A 17271-nucleotide genomic window follows, 5' to 3' on the forward strand; every position below is an offset into this window, starting at 1 on the left:
GCTGGATAGAGTGAAAGAAAAGGTGAAAGACTCTGATCAGAGATGTAACTGCACTCTGTTATAGGGTCTGTAGTGATAGTGGTCATGGTGTGGCAGTATTATGTAATGGTATCATTGGTGATTTCTTTATAAAGTTAAAAGGTAACTACTGTACAGTATGTATTGGGGCTCTTAATACAGTGTGGGGGCACTTTCAGGGCAATATACTGTGTGTGGAGCACTGATTCTGATAACGCTGGTTTGGGGAGGTGCCAAAAAGGGAAGGGGCCCACTCTTGAGGGCTGTGCACTGGGCCCACCAATGTATTAAAATGGCCCTGGTCCAATATAGTATATATACCCTATAGAACTATAGGCTTAAAAGTGTACAAAAGGCAGATGAGGCCCATTTCTGCATGCAGAGGTGGATCAGTTCACTTGTGTGCTCTGTATTGTGTAGGGTTTGTTCTTTGTACAAATCTCTAGAGTGGATTGATGCATTGTCAAAGGGATTTTCATCTCATTGGCATTAAAGATATCGCGTGTTGTCTATATAAGTGTAGCTGCAGACAAATCACTGTATGCCACAAATGATGTTGAGATGTCATGTCTTTGCTTCAAGTTTTCAGTTCTGCATATATGTATTTATGTACTGTATGTATGCATGCTAAATGAACATTTCAAAATATTAATTTTGTATGATTAATATAAGTGAATCATTATCAATAGACAACAATATATAGACTAATGCTAGTTTCACACATGGCAGTTTTTTGCAGTTTTTGTGCCAAAGCCAGGAGTGGATACAGATGGGAGGGGAAATATAAAGATAGGACTTGTACTTTTCCTGTTGGATCCACCTCTGGTTTTCGCACACAAACTGCAGTGGGAGTTTTTAAAAAAAAAAAAAAAAAAAACAGCTGTGTGTGAAACCAGCGTAAGCCAGTGGTATTTTTGACTGAACAATCTACTTTAAAAAAGAGAATGAGGAAAAATGCCCAAATTTTTGCCCAAATGAGATCAACAAAATGAATTGATATAGCAGACTCACTCCACTGCAACTGGATTAATAGGACCTACAATTTTGATAACATTGGTAAAGCCGTCTTTACTGCAGCCTCCCATTAGGGTGATTGTTCTTCTTTTTTTAAAATGTTTACACCATTTGTAGGCATCACTTAAACCACAGATATTGCGTAAAGCTGATTCACTACATGTGACTTTTCTGCGTTTGTTGTAAAATTGTCGCATACTGACTCCACACAAGTGGTGGTGTATTTCTTACCATAAATGATTGTGTGGTGAGTGATTTAGATACATGCTGCACTGCAGCAACAAGTCTCAGGCTCCAAAAATAAACTAGCTATGAACCTATAAATAAATTGCACTTTCACTACACCAGTCCATTACTCACGATGCAGCAATAGAGCACACAGGAAAAGCCCTGATGATAAATCCCTCCCTATATCTTGTAAGCCACCATAGAATTCCATCTTTATGTGGACGATGTTCTGTGGACTGGACCTTTGGAGCTCCCAGCATTATGATTAATTATGATGTTGGGAGCTCTGATACTTTTTAAAAGTTTGTGATAGTGTACTGACACAGCTGTGCAGCTAACGCATTTTTAAGCCCGGCGCAAAAAAGCTGGACTCAATTATTGTCCCCCTATGTTTTTGGTGAATTTTAGGTGCTGTTGTTGTCTCTCAGGCTATTTAAGGATTTATTTACTGGCCTTTTATTGTTTATAATCCTAATGCTACCCACGTGCTCTTTGTCTGCTTGATTATGTGTTAGTTTCATGTTTCATATTGTATAGTCCAGTAATTGGCATTGGGAGCTGATTTACTTTGAAACTTGGAAAGTTTTCTCTAGTGAATTTGTAGTTTTTGCTATTTGAGTTCTGTGCTTGTGGTGTTCTCAGAGTGTTCCATGAAGGATTTACTGTCCCATTTCTCTCATGTCTTCCACCCCTTGTCTGTCATTTGTACTACATTTGAACCATCATAAAACTGCTGCTATCGGTTCCTGCCATCTATAGGTTAGCTGCCATTTGGTATTATTGCTCATGCTATTATTATCCGCTACTTTCTCACGTGACTGCTGACTGATCACTATATTCTGCCCTGCCATAAGTCCTGGTAGTACCTGAGTACAGAAAGCCATTGTTAGTAGAATGTAAAATTGATGTATACTATTCCCTGAGGGGAGCACAATACCTTTATACCTTCAAGAAAAAACCCATTGATGCACGGATGTCTGGGTCAAATTATTGCTCCTCCCTGCCTTCTAAGAACCATATCACTTTTATTTTTCCACCTACAGGGCTGGTTGGGGTGTCATTTTTTGTGCCATGATCTCTAGTTTTTATTTATATCATGTTTGTGTAACAGAAAAATTTTGATTGTTTTTTAAATTTATTTTTTCGTTTACGCGGTATACCGTGCAGAACAATAATTTTATATTTTAATAGATCAGACAATTCTGCACGCTACAATATATAATATGTTTATTTATTTTACACATTTTTACTTTTATAATGGGCATGGAGGTATATTAAACTTTTATTGGGAGGGAGATTTATAAGGTTTTTTTATACTTTTTAAAACTTTTTATTAAATTACACATTTTTTTAACACTTGTTATCACTGTAAATCATGCAATCATTAGATTGCATATACTGATCTATGCTATGCCATAGCATAGCATAGCTTAGTGTTCACTGGCCAACAAATTTCAAAAGTTGTTTGGTTCCGAAATAAAATTTGCCATTTCTTAATGATTTTTATGTGCTGAATTCAAATATCACAAGGAAAAATGTTAATTGGCTCTAGTTTATTGAAAAGTTCTCATGTTACTGTTTTGTGAATTGAATAGATTACAGTATAATAGCCTACATATTTATTACTTCTGCAATCATAAGGAAGCAAGTTTACTGTTCATAAACTTTTGAAATATATTCATAGGAAACTTAGTTCTACCTGAAATCAACTACAATTTACAGGCATATCTAAGAATTTTTTACAAATTAACTATTTTTATTGAACTCTGGAATGTAGGTCCTCCTAATTCAATGGCTTCTTGGTGCATTTACACTTGTCTTTTGTATTCATACATGGGATTGTCTCTGATAACTGTCCAACAGTAATCTGCAAGCATTGATGGGTTCCATTGAGGCTAGGTTCACACTGCATTTTTGCATTTGTGTGCATCTGTTTTGATCCATTTTTCCATTGACTTGCATTGTAAAAAAAAAAACGGATTCGTTTTTTTTTAACAGACACAAAAACATAGCTGACACTACTTTTGTGTCCGTCAGAAAAAACGGATCTGTTTTGATCCGTTTTTTTTTTATAATGGAAGTCAATGGAAGAACGGATGCACACAAATGCATACGTTTTTTTTCATCCGTTTTTTGCAAAAAAACGGATTTCAAAAACGCAGTGTGAACCTAGCCTTACCCTGATAACTTTTTTCCATATTGGTCATTCTAAGATGATGCAATATACCAGTTGATGATGCAATACTGATGATGCTAACTTTTCCCAGTATTGTATCACAGGCTGTGAGAAATATAGAAAGTATGTCTATATCTTGAAAATTAGAGCCAATTTCAAAATTTGAACATTATTTTCGATTTCAGCACCCCAAAATTAGTTAAGATCAACTGTTTTCATGTCGGAACCTTTTTGGTCGTTGACCAGTGAATTATCGGCAATCTATGCATAGAGCCTGCCTGAGAGCAGACTCTATGCATAGATGGTCAATCCGACAAAACAGAGGTGTGGGTCCCACACACATCAAACCCCTCTCACCTCAGGAACATATATATACATTCCTACTACACGGGGTATGTGCAATAGGAACGTATATCTACGTATTGCTGATGTAAAGGGGTTAAATAAAACCACTGTCCAGGTTATTGTTGTACATTTACACCAACTTTGGCAACCATAATAAGGATATCTCTTAGTTTAAATTCATGGGTCTGGAATGAGTTACAGGAAAGAATGGACGTAAGGTACATATAAACTTTTATTACAGAAAGAGGCAAGGATCCTTTTGGTAATTTGTCCATGGAGTGCATTATGTGGAATCTCGGTGGGTCTCCTACTTTAATGAACATACAAAGAAGGGGGAAAAAAAACATCGGTGGTCTCTGAACAGGTAATTTACCCCAGACCACATCTCCAACACAATTAGGCTCAGTGATTCAACTATATATGATTGCAGATCAGTTCTCTGTAGCGTAGATATATCACATAGATAAGCCAGTTCAATAAAAAGGACTTGTAAATTAATCCTTAATTTATTGCACTGACTTATCTATGTGATGTATCTACCCTCACCCCATGACCCACCCATGCCACTTACAGATGTCTCTCTTTTTCGGTTGTAACGTCCCTAAAATGTTGTGCTGTTTCTGTAAGATATTCATTTGTAAACTTGTGTGACAAAGAGATCTTTTGTATTCCAAAAGCTCTCAATTATTATTATTATTATATTATTATTATTATTTACCACCACATGGATTTTTCTGGCTGGCACGGTACTATACTATTTTTTTCTAACACTTGAGAAAGAAACTGAAGCGGTGTCCTGGAACCAATTAATATTGTAATTTAAGAGACCACTGTAACTTATTGAACCAAAGGTGTAATTCTAGTAATCTTCTTGTCCCTGCCCAGATTTAAAGGAAAACAAGCAGATAACTAATATGGATAAAGGAAGTCCTTGCATATAACAGTCAGAAAGAGCTACAGGAAACTGTAAGTTACTTTCTATGTAGAAGACTTGAGCGGTTTCAGGGTCCCAGAAAAATAAACTGAAGCTGTCCTCACCTGATGCCCATCGGAGCAACTTATCCTGGTACAGGTAAAGAGCAGTACAGGACATGTAGTATCACACTGTACTGTAGGGAGGTGCTACCATTCTATGTTGAAAATATTGTATCCTGAGGCGATTGTAAGTTGAGTTGACCACTGTATTTGCCATGTAATCTTCCACATTTTAATTTTAAGTCCTTAAACTTAAAATATTTGGGGTTTTAAGTACATGAAAACTTTGCACCAAAAAGTTTCTCAAGTTCCTAGTTCTCCATTGAGCCAGTGATGGATAAAGTAGTTAGAATTTTACCAATACTAGATCTGACAATAGCATAGATCAGTCCAAATCTTAAACTTTTTGAGATTGTAGAAAGTATGTATCTTATCAAAGGCAGGAGTCCCTGCTCCTTTTCACTAAATGGCAAATACATTATACTCACTAATACATTTGCTAAGGCTTGTAAATGTGTACATCCGTTCAGTGTACTGTACTGGCTATGACAGGAGTCCCTGTTCCTTTCAGACAATTTCAAATTAGAATTGACTATTGAATTCAAACTAAACCTAACAGCCAAAATTAAGCAAATCAGTTTTGGGAGATTCAGTCATCTCAAAATTCTTTCTTACATACAAATGAGATGAAAAAATATATACTCCATATAATTTAGCCTGCGTTTCTATCGACTATGTTTAATACACACACACTTTTATCCATGACTTTATTTTTTATGAATTATACCACACTTTCCACCAGTTTATTACTCACCCTGCAGCAACAGACACGCAAAAAAACACCCTGATGATGAATTCTTTCAAAAAACTTTTAAACATTTTAAAGTGTAACTGTCACTATTTTAATTTACAAATATTTTATTAAACTTTTCTCTGTATTTTATTAGTGTAATCTGTCCCTTCAGTCAGAAAGTCCCTGTTCACATGGTGGCCCTCCTCATTTATAAAGGTAGTTAGCTGTGTACAGCGAGTAGCAGGGGGTGACAAAGCTGCACTGCATTCTCAGTAGTGCATTGTCCTCTCGCTCGCTCTCTCTCTCTAACTAGGTTTACCTCAATAGAACTTTATCCCCCACATTCCTGGTTACAAATGGTACCAGGCAGGCATGCCCCCTCTCCTCTACTTTTTTTTTTTTATTAGTCTCAATTTTATTCATTTTTCAACTTTTATAAAAACTGACAATACAAGGAACACGCTAAGGGTGTAAAGGTACATGTGTAGAAATACACAAGAAAAAATTGCACTTTTTATTCTAGTCATGGAATCCCTTATACAAACATTTAGATAATCACAAACTGTCCAGGGGATTAGACTTGGGAACTTCACCCATAAAACAGCAGCCTTTGCAGATGACCTTTTGCTCATCATTTCTAACCCCAAAACAGCACTGCCCCACATCCTAGATATCTTGATAGGTTTGGAGAAGTTTCTAATTTTAAAATACATTTTTTTTTAAATCTGAAATATTGAATGTAACACTCTATAATAAAAAAAAGTATCTGACACCAAACGCACAATTCCTTTTTTCCTGGCCTAGCAAATCTATCATTTATCATCTATACTCACACACTAGCCCCTCTAAGTGAACTTCCTTTCTATATTGATTTTGCTCACAGTCAAGGGGGAATATGGTTAGACCTTCAGAACCACAATCTATCACAAAGACATAGCACAGACCTAACAGACATATGTAGTGTCCCACTGTTGAGTAAAGTCGTAAAGTCCTCACTCCAGGTTAAGTGGTGATGAAGGTAGTATTCTATAGTTTCAACACTAGGTGTCAGTATTTTATATGTATGCTCTTATGTATTGCACAGCTGAAGTAATCAAGGGTTACTATTTTAAGTGTATCATGTGTTTTTGCTGACCTAAAGGAGATGCTCTTTACTTCTAGCCTATCAATCTTCTTTTTTCTCTTGCACACATTCCTTTCCACCCCTCACAGGGTACCTTACTTAGCCCCTGTAGTAGGTTACTTGGTGGGAGGAGGTGTAGGGTCAGTTCTTGCCCGGATTCTCGTGGGAGAAGGACACACAGAGCAGACGTCCCTGTTGTAGCCAAGCCAGGGCCTGGCTCTCCCAGGACCCTTGTCCGGGACAAGATAGTGTGATTAGTGAGTTGAATCTAAGACACGTGTGTATGCAGACTCAAATAAAGACACTCTGCTTTTTTAGTATTCCTACTATATCTAATATGCAGTGCTAGACACTACAGAGGGAGAAGAATCTGGGAACATCCTAGCCCACGTCGTGAACCAGTCTAAAAGATGCAGGGCAGTATCCCGATACACAAGAGGAACTATCCTGGATAGGACAAAGCTACCAGAGGGTCTACGGATCCTATCTCGCAGTGCAGGTAACTGGGAAGGCTCGTAAACTTAGCTTCACCCAGATAACGAAGGCTGGGGCTTGTATTACCCTATTAGGATGAGGTGTCTGATTTTGACTGCTAGGAAGCCTGGAGTGGAGCAGCCAATGAAATCTGGCCAGGGTGGGGCTTGCCTGGGAGCTGTGTGCCCGCCCCCAGCAAGGTCCTTTTGCGGTATGGGATTTAGTCACTACTGACTGAAACTATAACAACATTTCCTGCATGACATATAGTAACTAATAAGTATGGGAAATGTAAACATATGAGAAAACCAGAAACCCTTGTATTTAGTAGCTTGAAGATCTTTTTTTTAACACTTTATTTTTGCTTTTATTAAAACAAACCAAAGACTTATAAACAGGAAAAAGAGAGGTAAAGCATATAATCCCCACTATTGAGAAAGACATCAGCAGTCATTACATTTATAGTTTCAGACATGATTTCCATAATTAAATATGCAGAGGCCCAATCTCCCTGACGCCAACCGCAAGACATCTCGCCACTAACAACTGCAACCTGTCCCCCTACTACCACTCCCCCTAAGCCTAATTGCCTATGATTCCATACCCTCCAGCCCGCCCACCGGGTGACAGACCACCAGCCCCAGTCTCATTCTTTGGCCAAGATTTACCACTTTTCATCTATTATTCACTCCATTGTCTCTATCTGAAATAGTACTCAAAAAGAACCAGACCATTCGTACAAGTTAATTAAAGCGGTACTAAAGGTCTGCCTACCACCCATCGGAAGCATTCATTACCATCAAGTCCGCTCAACTATTCACATGTATACAAGTGCGCGCGTCCTCATATTATAAGGCACACTCGCCCTATACCCAATGCTCCAAGTGGTTCTTCCAACCATATATTAAGGTCGAACAGACCCATTGTGAGCCTGATGATCTTTATGAATTCCATGTTACAATGTGCAGACTGTGAGGGAGGTTTATCAATTAGTGCCCCTGGTGTATGCCACAGAAAAGGTGCAGATTTTACCCTTTTCCGTGCCATATGCCAGCCGTAAGCCCCGCTCATCTGATGGGTGGGCAGAGGGCGTGGCAGGGTGGGGAGGAGGCTCCTTCCACGCTTGATTTAACATGATTTACATAAATCATGACACAAATCCACACCTGTACGTCAGTCTTAATAATTCTCCCCCCGAGAATATATAGGAAGTAATTACAGAAGTTTATGGGTTTGTATCATAAGTTTTAACACTATCTTCTTCAGAATCAAGTTCAGTTGACGTTTCTTCTCTTTCTTGTCCCTATAATAAAACAAAAATCAATAATTTACCAAGATTCAGAAAAACTGTTTACACTGGATTAGATAAATCATATGCATCAAAAGTTGTGTAACAAAGGCTTTGATCGAGACATAATTTTACTATAGGCAAAAAGAAAATAGGGTATATTCACCACCCAATACAGGGTACTTGACATACCAAAACAATATGTACTAACCAAGAAGAAGAAAATGTTTATAATAAATCATAATGGTACTGTAAATATATCAAGAAGTAATCTTTATTCCAAATATAGCAATAATTAGAAAAAATACACATACCTTAGCCCAATTATTAAAAACATGAAAAAATTCCCATACATGGGGTCCACACCAATAAATATGGCCATGCAGATATATCTACCCCCCATGAGGTAGAAATTGATGGCTAACTCAGCAAAATAAGTAAATAAAGTAACTGGTGGTAGTACAACAAAGTGCTAAAGTCAGTGCGCAGAATAACAGTACACATAATGAACATGAACAATAAAAAAAAAGAAAAAGAAAGTGACTTCAGTATGTGCTCAAAAATTGGAAACAAATATCACCATGTTTTGGAAAATAATTGTGCATTGCGGACAAAAGTGAGCCACCAATTTCTACCTCATGTCAAGGGGTTTTCAGGCATATCTGCCTGGTTGCAGGTCTTTGGGGCCATATTTATTGGTTTGGAGTTTTTAATACATAGGTTTAGGGGCATGCGTGTGTTTTTCTGATTATTGCTACCATTTGGAATAAAGATTACTTTTTTATATATTTGGAGTGCCACACTTTTTTCTTGTTCAGCAGGATGGAAGTAGGCAAATGGATGGCTTCCAAAGGCGCTCGTGCCCTAGACATCCAAAAAAGCTGAGTGCAACAGAAAGTGAACAGCAACTCTTTTATTGGTACAATGGACAACACATTTCAAGAGACTTATTGGTGCCCTCTTCATCAGATCCCATGAAACACGTTGGCCGTTTTACCAATAAAAGAGTTGCTTTTCACTTTCTGTTGGACTCAGCTTTTCTTGGACCCTGAAGGGTACGAGCGCCTTTGGAAGCCATACATTTGTATACTTTATTTTGTTGATCTACTTACTGGCCCCGGGAGGGTGTTCTGGAAGGTGGCGGAAGCTCCCTATTTACTTTCACCCTGTATTTTGAGTTGGGTCAAACAACACGACTGATCCAGGTGGGCAATACAGAGCTGTTTTGATTCTTAATACATTTTTAAAGGATCTAACCGCACATGCGAGCGCCCCTGTTTTATTTTTTTATTCTTCTTGTTCAGTGAATACTTTTACTATGCACTGAACAAGTATAGGTTTACACATCAGGTTTTTGTTGCTGAATTTTCATTGCAGAATCTGTATCAATTACATTGCAACAATTTTAAAGTACAATATAAATTCATGTAGGTTTACTAATCTCATAACAGTGTAAAAAAAATCTACATCAGGTTCTAGGCATGCTGCGGATATTACAACGCAAAGACTGAAACCTGATGGCATACAACATGTGAATTTATCCCTTTAGTGACTGTCAATACACCTCTTTTATGGCCATCACTAAGATCCTTATTACAACTAATAATCCTTTTTACGGCGCAATCAGAATAGGATGGTTGTCAAGATCAGCAGATGTGAGCCCACTGTGCCATGTGCCCTTGTATCCCTAAGGGCATTGTCTAAGCAATATCCACGGTTCTTTACAAGATACTCAAGGTCGCTACCTCTTGAGATAAATGGAACACATGACAGCTGGTCTGGGAAGACCGAACGGCAAGGATGGTAACCACCTGGGTTGCCTACAGACAGCAGGAACACTGGGATGCGGTAAGACCACAGCGGGAACATAGGAACCAGGACTGAGAGTTCAGGAACACCAGGCAGGGTAATATGGTTACAAAAGGCACTGTTATGCTATAATAGCGCAAATGCAGAACACACCTTAGCAGGACCTTATTGCTCAGAAAAGGTAATTGGTCTGGAAGCCTCCTAAAATAGCTACAAGACACAGGAAGGAGTGGAAAATAATTAGGGCACTGTGCCTTTAAATACAGGAAAGGGTGTGCGTGCCAGAACAGGGCCTGCAGTATGGAAGAAGGAAACATGCTGATCCATGCAAGTAGGCATGGTGGCAGGATGCAGGAAGGATGCTGGCCTCCATACCAAAAGAACCTACACCGCAGTGGTAAACAGGGTGGCGGTGGCGAGTGGGTAGGCTGCCCACCACAGAAAACACTATACAACTGCAGCAGTGAGTAGCAGGATGGCAGCCATGGTGCCTGGCCCTTTCACAGTGGTGTGGGGCTCCCACACCAGTATTGTAGGAACTCAGCTGTCAGTATGACAGCCAGGTTCCCACACTAACTGCCATGACCATTGAAACCTTAAAATCCTGGCAGTTTAACCCATTCGGTCAAACTATGACCATAACATGGGCATATACTTAAAGGGGAAGTCCGGGCAAAATAATTTTAAGATATGTTATTACCCAAGAAAAGTTATGAAAATTACTAGTAAACACTTATTATGGGAAATGCACCTACAGTGCATATCCCCTGCACTAACTATAGCATGGTGTGTTCAGGTCGCTGTAAAGTTGGTGATGTCCCGTCACATCAACTGCCAACTCCTGCTGCAGCGGTGGGACAGACTGGAGCAGCAGGAGTCAGCAGTTTATGTGACGTTACATCACCAACTTTACAGAGACCTGAACACACCATGCTGTAGTAAGTGCAGAGAAAATGCACTATAGGTGCATTTCCCATAATAAGTGTCTATTAGTAATTTTCATACCTTTTCTTGGGCAATAACAAATCTTAAAATTATTTTGCCTGGACTTCCCCTTTCCACTGATAAAATGAAGCGATTTTAGAGCAGAAAAAGATACAGATGAGGTATATACAGGTAATTATTGAGTGAGCAGCATCTAAGCTTGTGGGTGGTGCAGAGAACTGCACATAGAGGAAGGGGGGTGACAATATCACTTTAAGGCTACTGTATGTTCCTACTATGTATAAACAACCAGTGGCGGTCTTTGGCACCAAGCACACCAAGCGATCGCTTGGGGCCCCCAACATCCAGGGGGGCCCCCACACCCCGCTCTTGTGCTCAAGACCGCTGGACAGGGCCACTGCCCCGTTCTCTGCTGCCATCTGAACTGTAACTATGAGCACTCGTAATGAGCGCTCATAGTTACATGCAGCAGCACTGACAGGGCGGGAGACATTGGCTCCCTTCCTGTCACTCTTGTGGCTGCAGGAAGGGTTTTCCCTGCGGTCACAAGTGGCAGCTTTGTCCTTGTGGTGTCGGCACTCCAGTGACATCACTGGAGCATCGGCACCAGGACAAGGGGAGTGCGGTCTCTTGTGATCGCAGGGAGAACCCTTCCTGCGGCCACAAGAGTGAAGAGAAGAGGAGACACCCGGACCCAGGTGAGTATAAGTGTTTGTTTTATTGTGTTATATACTATATGGGAGGGGGAGCACACAGGGGTCTATATAAATGGGGGGAGCACACAGGGGGGCTATATAACAGGGGGAGCACACAGGGGGGCTATAGACTACTGGGCCTTCACAAAGGTCTACATACTATTGGGGGCAGCACACAGGGGGTCTATATACAACTTGGGGCAGCAGAATGGGGTCTATATACAACTTGGAGAGCACACAGCAGGTCTATATCCAAGTGGGGAGCACACAGGGGGGCTATATACTACTGGGGGAGCACACAGGGGTCTATATACTACTGGTGGGGCACACAGGGGGTCTATATACTACTGGGGGAACATACAGGGGGTCTATATACTACTTGTGAGGCACACAGGTGGTCTATATATAACTGGGGGAGCACACAGGGGTCTGTATACTACTGGGGCAGCACTCAAGGGGTCTATTTAATACTGGTGGGGCACACAGGGGGTCTATATACTACTGGGGGAACCACACAGGGGGTTTATATACTACTGGAGGAGCACACAGGGGTCTATATCCAAGTGGGGGAGCAGACAGGAGGTCTGTATCCAAGTAGGGGAGCACACAGGGGGGCTAAATACCCCTGAGGGAGCACACATGGAGTCTATATACTAGTGGGGGAGCACACAGGGGGTCTATATACAACTGGGGCAGCACACAGGAGGTCTATATACTTCTGGGGGAGCACACGGGGGGGGCTATATATAACTGGGGGAACACACAGGGGTCTATATACTACTGGGGGAAGCAAACAAGGGGTATATACTATTGGGGGCAGGACACAAGGGGTATATACTACTGGGGGCAACACACAGCGGTCTATTGTTTTGGAACGCGTGTCAAGGGGGGGGCCCCAGACATAACTTCGCTTGGGGCCCCAGAAATGCCAAGACCGCCCCTGTAAACAACGACTGTTATTTGGCACTCAAAACAACATATGTTTTGAGTATCAAACATCAGCTGTTATTTTAAATGTAAAACTACATTAAAGTCTATAAATAATGGCAAGAAATAAATTACATGAACATAATTTCATAAACTGGAATATGATTGGTTGCTAGGGGCAACTGAGCCAGTTCTACTTTACACCAGTTTGATAAATCTCCCCCTATATGTCTATAATGTGCGATCAAAGTTTTTAATTCCCATTCTATTTACATTGTACCTGTATATTTTTACTGAATTTCAGTGCACTTTATGCATCTAAAATTCTCAATATAATAACTAATGTGGTTTCCCAACCCAAGGAAGAGCAGGTTAAAGAGCCTTATATATGTACTTCACAGTATTTGACAACTTGTGGAACACAGTTTACAGTTTAGGTGTCTAATTTTTAATACTTATGTGGATACATTTCATGCAGAAAACAACTGTTCATAAATCTTACGACTCTCATCTAGGACCTTTGACTTACCACATGCTCATCTGTGTCCAATTCCTGGTCCTGGGATGACATGGTTTCATTTTTGCCAGAAGAATTCAACAGTCTAGCACCTGAAATAGAATTTTGGAACTAGTTTTACACTATTGTAGATCACTGTAAGATTATGAAAATCATTAAAGGAGAAGGCCTGTTAAACTAAAAAATGAAAGGAAGGCAAAGGGGTCTGGGAACATAATACACAAAGTATACTTACCTATCCTCGTGCCCCGTAGTGCTGCTCCTGGGTCTTGCTGACAGCCGCTGGGCCTTCTGCAGCTTCTCCAGAGTCATGTCATGTATTGCCGGCTCAGCCAATCAGTACCTGGGGTGGAATACCTGGATTCCGGATGAAAATGACAGCCAGCGGCTGTCAGAGAGACCCGGTAGGGGTGCTATGGGGGCACGTATACCTTGTTAGCAAACATCTAATATCTTTCATAAAAATCTTTGTAGCACTTTATGTAAGTTGTAAATCAGGCAAGGCATTGATCCTTTGAGATTAAAGACAATAAAAAAAAATATATATTTATTATTTATAGGTTATTATATTATTTATCTCTATAAGTTTATCGAAGTTTTCATTCTGTAACTGGCTGTAACATCAATGATATGGACCTACAGATTTGGCTTTGGGCTAGGAGATCACTTGTGCTGGGACTGGTCCAGCAGATCATGTCACTGGTATATATATATAGATATATATAGGTACATGTCAGGAAGATGGGTATGTAGGCTGTGGGGGCTGGTCAGGGATGGTGACATCAGGGCCGTTTCTAGGACCGGGCGGGCCGGGCCACCGCACGGGACGCTGACAGCTAATGGGGCGCCCAGCGGCCCCCGACACCGCCCAGCTCCTGCCCTAACCAAGTAATTGGCGCCCCCTCCGCCTCCCCTCCAGACCTCACTGATCTCCTGCAAGCTGCCGACGCCCCCTCCCCCTCCGGACCTCACTGATGATCTCCTGCAAGCTGCCAGCGCCGACCCCCTCTCCCCCTTTTGCGGATCTCACTGCATCTCTGTGAGACAGATCCTCCAGCAGGCCAGTGATGACGTCATCGGGCCTGCTAGAGGATCCGTGCGGCAGCTGACAGGTGAGAGAGAAGAGAGGAAGACCAGGGCCAGGATTAGGTGAGTATATTGGTTTGTTTTTGTTTTGTTTTCTTGTGTTGGGGCAGTGCAGGTCTCTTACTATGGGGGTAATGCAGGGTGTCCCCAATACTGTGCTCCTGTCCCCATATTCTATACAATACCCAGAGAGATATTACTGTGTTATCTGTGGTGTTACATAGGACTGCAGGCCACATCTATTACATTATCTGTACTCAGAGTTATCACTGTGTTATCTGTGCTGTTACATAGGACTACAGGTGCCATATACTACATTATCTGTACTCAGAGATATTACTGCGTTATCTGTGCTGTTACATAGGACTGCAGGTGACTACTACATTATCTGTACTCAGAAATATCACTGTGGTGTTACATAGGACTGCAGGCCACATCTATTACATTATCTGTACTCAGAGATATCACTGTGTCATCTGTGGTGTTACATAGGACTGCAGGTGAAAGCTACTACATTATCTGTACTCAGAGAGTTATCACTGTCTTATCTGTGGTGTTACATAGGACTGCAGGTCACATATACTACATTATCTGTACTCGGAGATATCACTGTCTTATCTGTGGTGTTACATAGGACTGCGGGGACATCTACTACATTATCTGTACTCAGAGATATCACTGTGTTATCTGTGGTGTTACATGGGACTGCAGGGACATCTACTACATTATCTGTACTCAGATATCAGTGTGTTATCTGTGCTGTTACATAGGACTGCAGGTGACAGCTACTACATTATCTGTACTCAGAGATATCACTGTGTTATCTGTGGTGTTACATAGGACTGCAGGTGACTACTACATTATCTGTACTCAGAGATATCACTGTGTTATCTGTGGTGTTACATAGGACTGCATGTGACATCTACATTATCTGTACTCAGAGATATCACTGTGTTATATGTGGTGTTCCATGGGACTGCAGGTCTCAGGGAGTTGAGCTCTGCTACATCTGCCACCCTGTAGTATATCTCTATCTCCTGATACTGTGGAGCGGCTTGTGCACAGACGTGACCCAGGGCCGTTTCTAGGGCCGGGCTGCTGGGGTAGTGTGTCTGTTGGAATGGTGGCCAAGTGGGGTAGTGTGTGTGTGGGGGGGGAGGTCAGGTGGGATAGTGTGTGCAGGGGGGTCAGGTGGGATAGTGTGTGCAGGGGGGTCAGGTGGGATAGTGTGTGTAGGGGGGTCAGGTGGGATAGTGTGTGTAGGGGGGTCAGGTGGGATAGTGTGTGTAGGGGGGTCAGGTGGGATAGTGTGATTGGTTTTCTGACTTCTCATAGTGATATGTCAGAAATTCTGACTGGCGGGGGTCCGGGTTTTTGAGCCCCAATAAATCAATAAAATAAGTGGGCAGAAGTGTGTAGGTGAGTACCCAGTGGCTTTACATACTATAAAATGTAACTTTAATTCATATGATAAAAATCTGTGCAATGTGAATCAAGTGATTAAAATATAAGTTATTGATTAGAAAAGGTTTAGAAAGGGGGGGGGGGGTTACCTCTTGTGAACCACTGACTTTTTTATGCAGAGGAGCAATAAAGCTCAAGACATGCCCCTCTGCTAGGTATCTCCTAACTGTCTCCTACTGTATGTATAAGAACTAACTGAACAAGCTGCAGACTATCAGTTTTAGGCCATGTTCACACAACGTATGTTTTTGATAAATCACGGTCGTTGTTGCAATTTGGCCATTTTTTATGATTCACAGCCATAATTTATGCAACACATACGTTGTATTTGAAAGAATGGAATCCCAGCCGGTTGATACACATAGGGAGACATGTATCAAGTGGTGTACAGGGCATTTTCTGGTGCAGAGAGCCTACTTGCACATAAATTTAATCGCAATCGCTTGTTTTACAAATAATTTAATCACAAGTGGCCTTTCTGAGCCACTTGTGCCAGAGGGGTGGGGAGGGGGCGTTCCAGGGGGTGCGGCATCACACAGATGGGGTGCGGCAGCACGCAGATGGGATGCGGCCTCTGCATGCTCCACATTTATTATTTTCTAGGCATAAAAATGATAGTGAAAACTAGGTTTCACTTTGTTCGCATGGACGGGCTCCGTGTACATGGGATTTATGTAGCGGCAGTGCGCCTCTACATAAATCTTCAGAGCTCCGCAGCTGCAGAGACATTTGTAAACCAGGCGTAAAAAAAAACGCCAGACTTAGTAAATGTCTCCCATAGTATCTGCTCCAGCCGGGATTCAAACCGGCCATAAGAAAAACTGACATGTCAGATTTGTGTGGCCCCTATTTATTAAATAGCGGCCGCACAGACATGTCAGTTCACACAATGGAGAGTGCAGCTCCGGGCCGCACTCTCCATTGTGTGTAATGGTGAATTGGGATGTGCACCTGCATCTGAATTCAACAGAAATGAAGATTACTACCGGCCAGGATTATCTTTACTAACAACGGCTGTTCTGTGACTCGGCCGGGTCACAGAGCGGCCAGTGTTTCATGTAGTGTGAAGCCGGCTTCAAGCAGTAACTATAATTTAAAACCTATTCCATGCCTTCTCCTTAATCGACTTTCTATAGACTTTCTATAGCCATTTTATAAATCCTTACAATGATCGCACCATTCTCCAAGCAGAGCCATACAGTGTCAGGCAGAAACACGCTCTGCTGAGCACTTTTGCCAGCTCCATTTAGCGACTGGTCAGGGTTTTAGCATTAGTGATGCTCGAACATGTTCTTAAATCTTCGTACAGTATGTTTGTACAAACATGACGCTGTGTTCGTGTTCGCTTATCACAAACAATTTGTTCGATGATCAGAAAGGTTATAACGATCATT

At 41.3% G+C, this 17271-nt stretch overlaps 1 protein-coding gene across 2 annotated transcripts in view; it reads right to left on the reverse strand.

Annotated features, from left to right (window-relative positions):
- Positions 1-7505: 7505 nt before the first annotated feature.
- Positions 7506-17271, reverse strand: part of C9H2orf80 (chromosome 9 C2orf80 homolog) — a 114154-nt gene continuing 104388 nt past the window's right edge. For both annotated transcript variants that reach the window (XM_069983492.1, XM_069983493.1), the window contains 2 exons: positions 13340-13419; positions 7506-8449 (listed from right to left, as the gene is read on the reverse strand). In XM_069983492.1, coding sequence (XP_069839593.1) covers positions 8372-8449; positions 13340-13419 — 158 coding nt within the window. In that variant the 3' untranslated portion in view covers positions 7506-8371. The remainder of the gene's footprint in view (positions 8450-13339; positions 13420-17271) is intronic.

This window comes from Dendropsophus ebraccatus, chromosome 9, assembly GCF_027789765.1.
Source record: "Dendropsophus ebraccatus isolate aDenEbr1 chromosome 9, aDenEbr1.pat, whole genome shotgun sequence".
Taxonomy (NCBI): domain Eukaryota; kingdom Metazoa; phylum Chordata; class Amphibia; order Anura; family Hylidae; genus Dendropsophus; species Dendropsophus ebraccatus.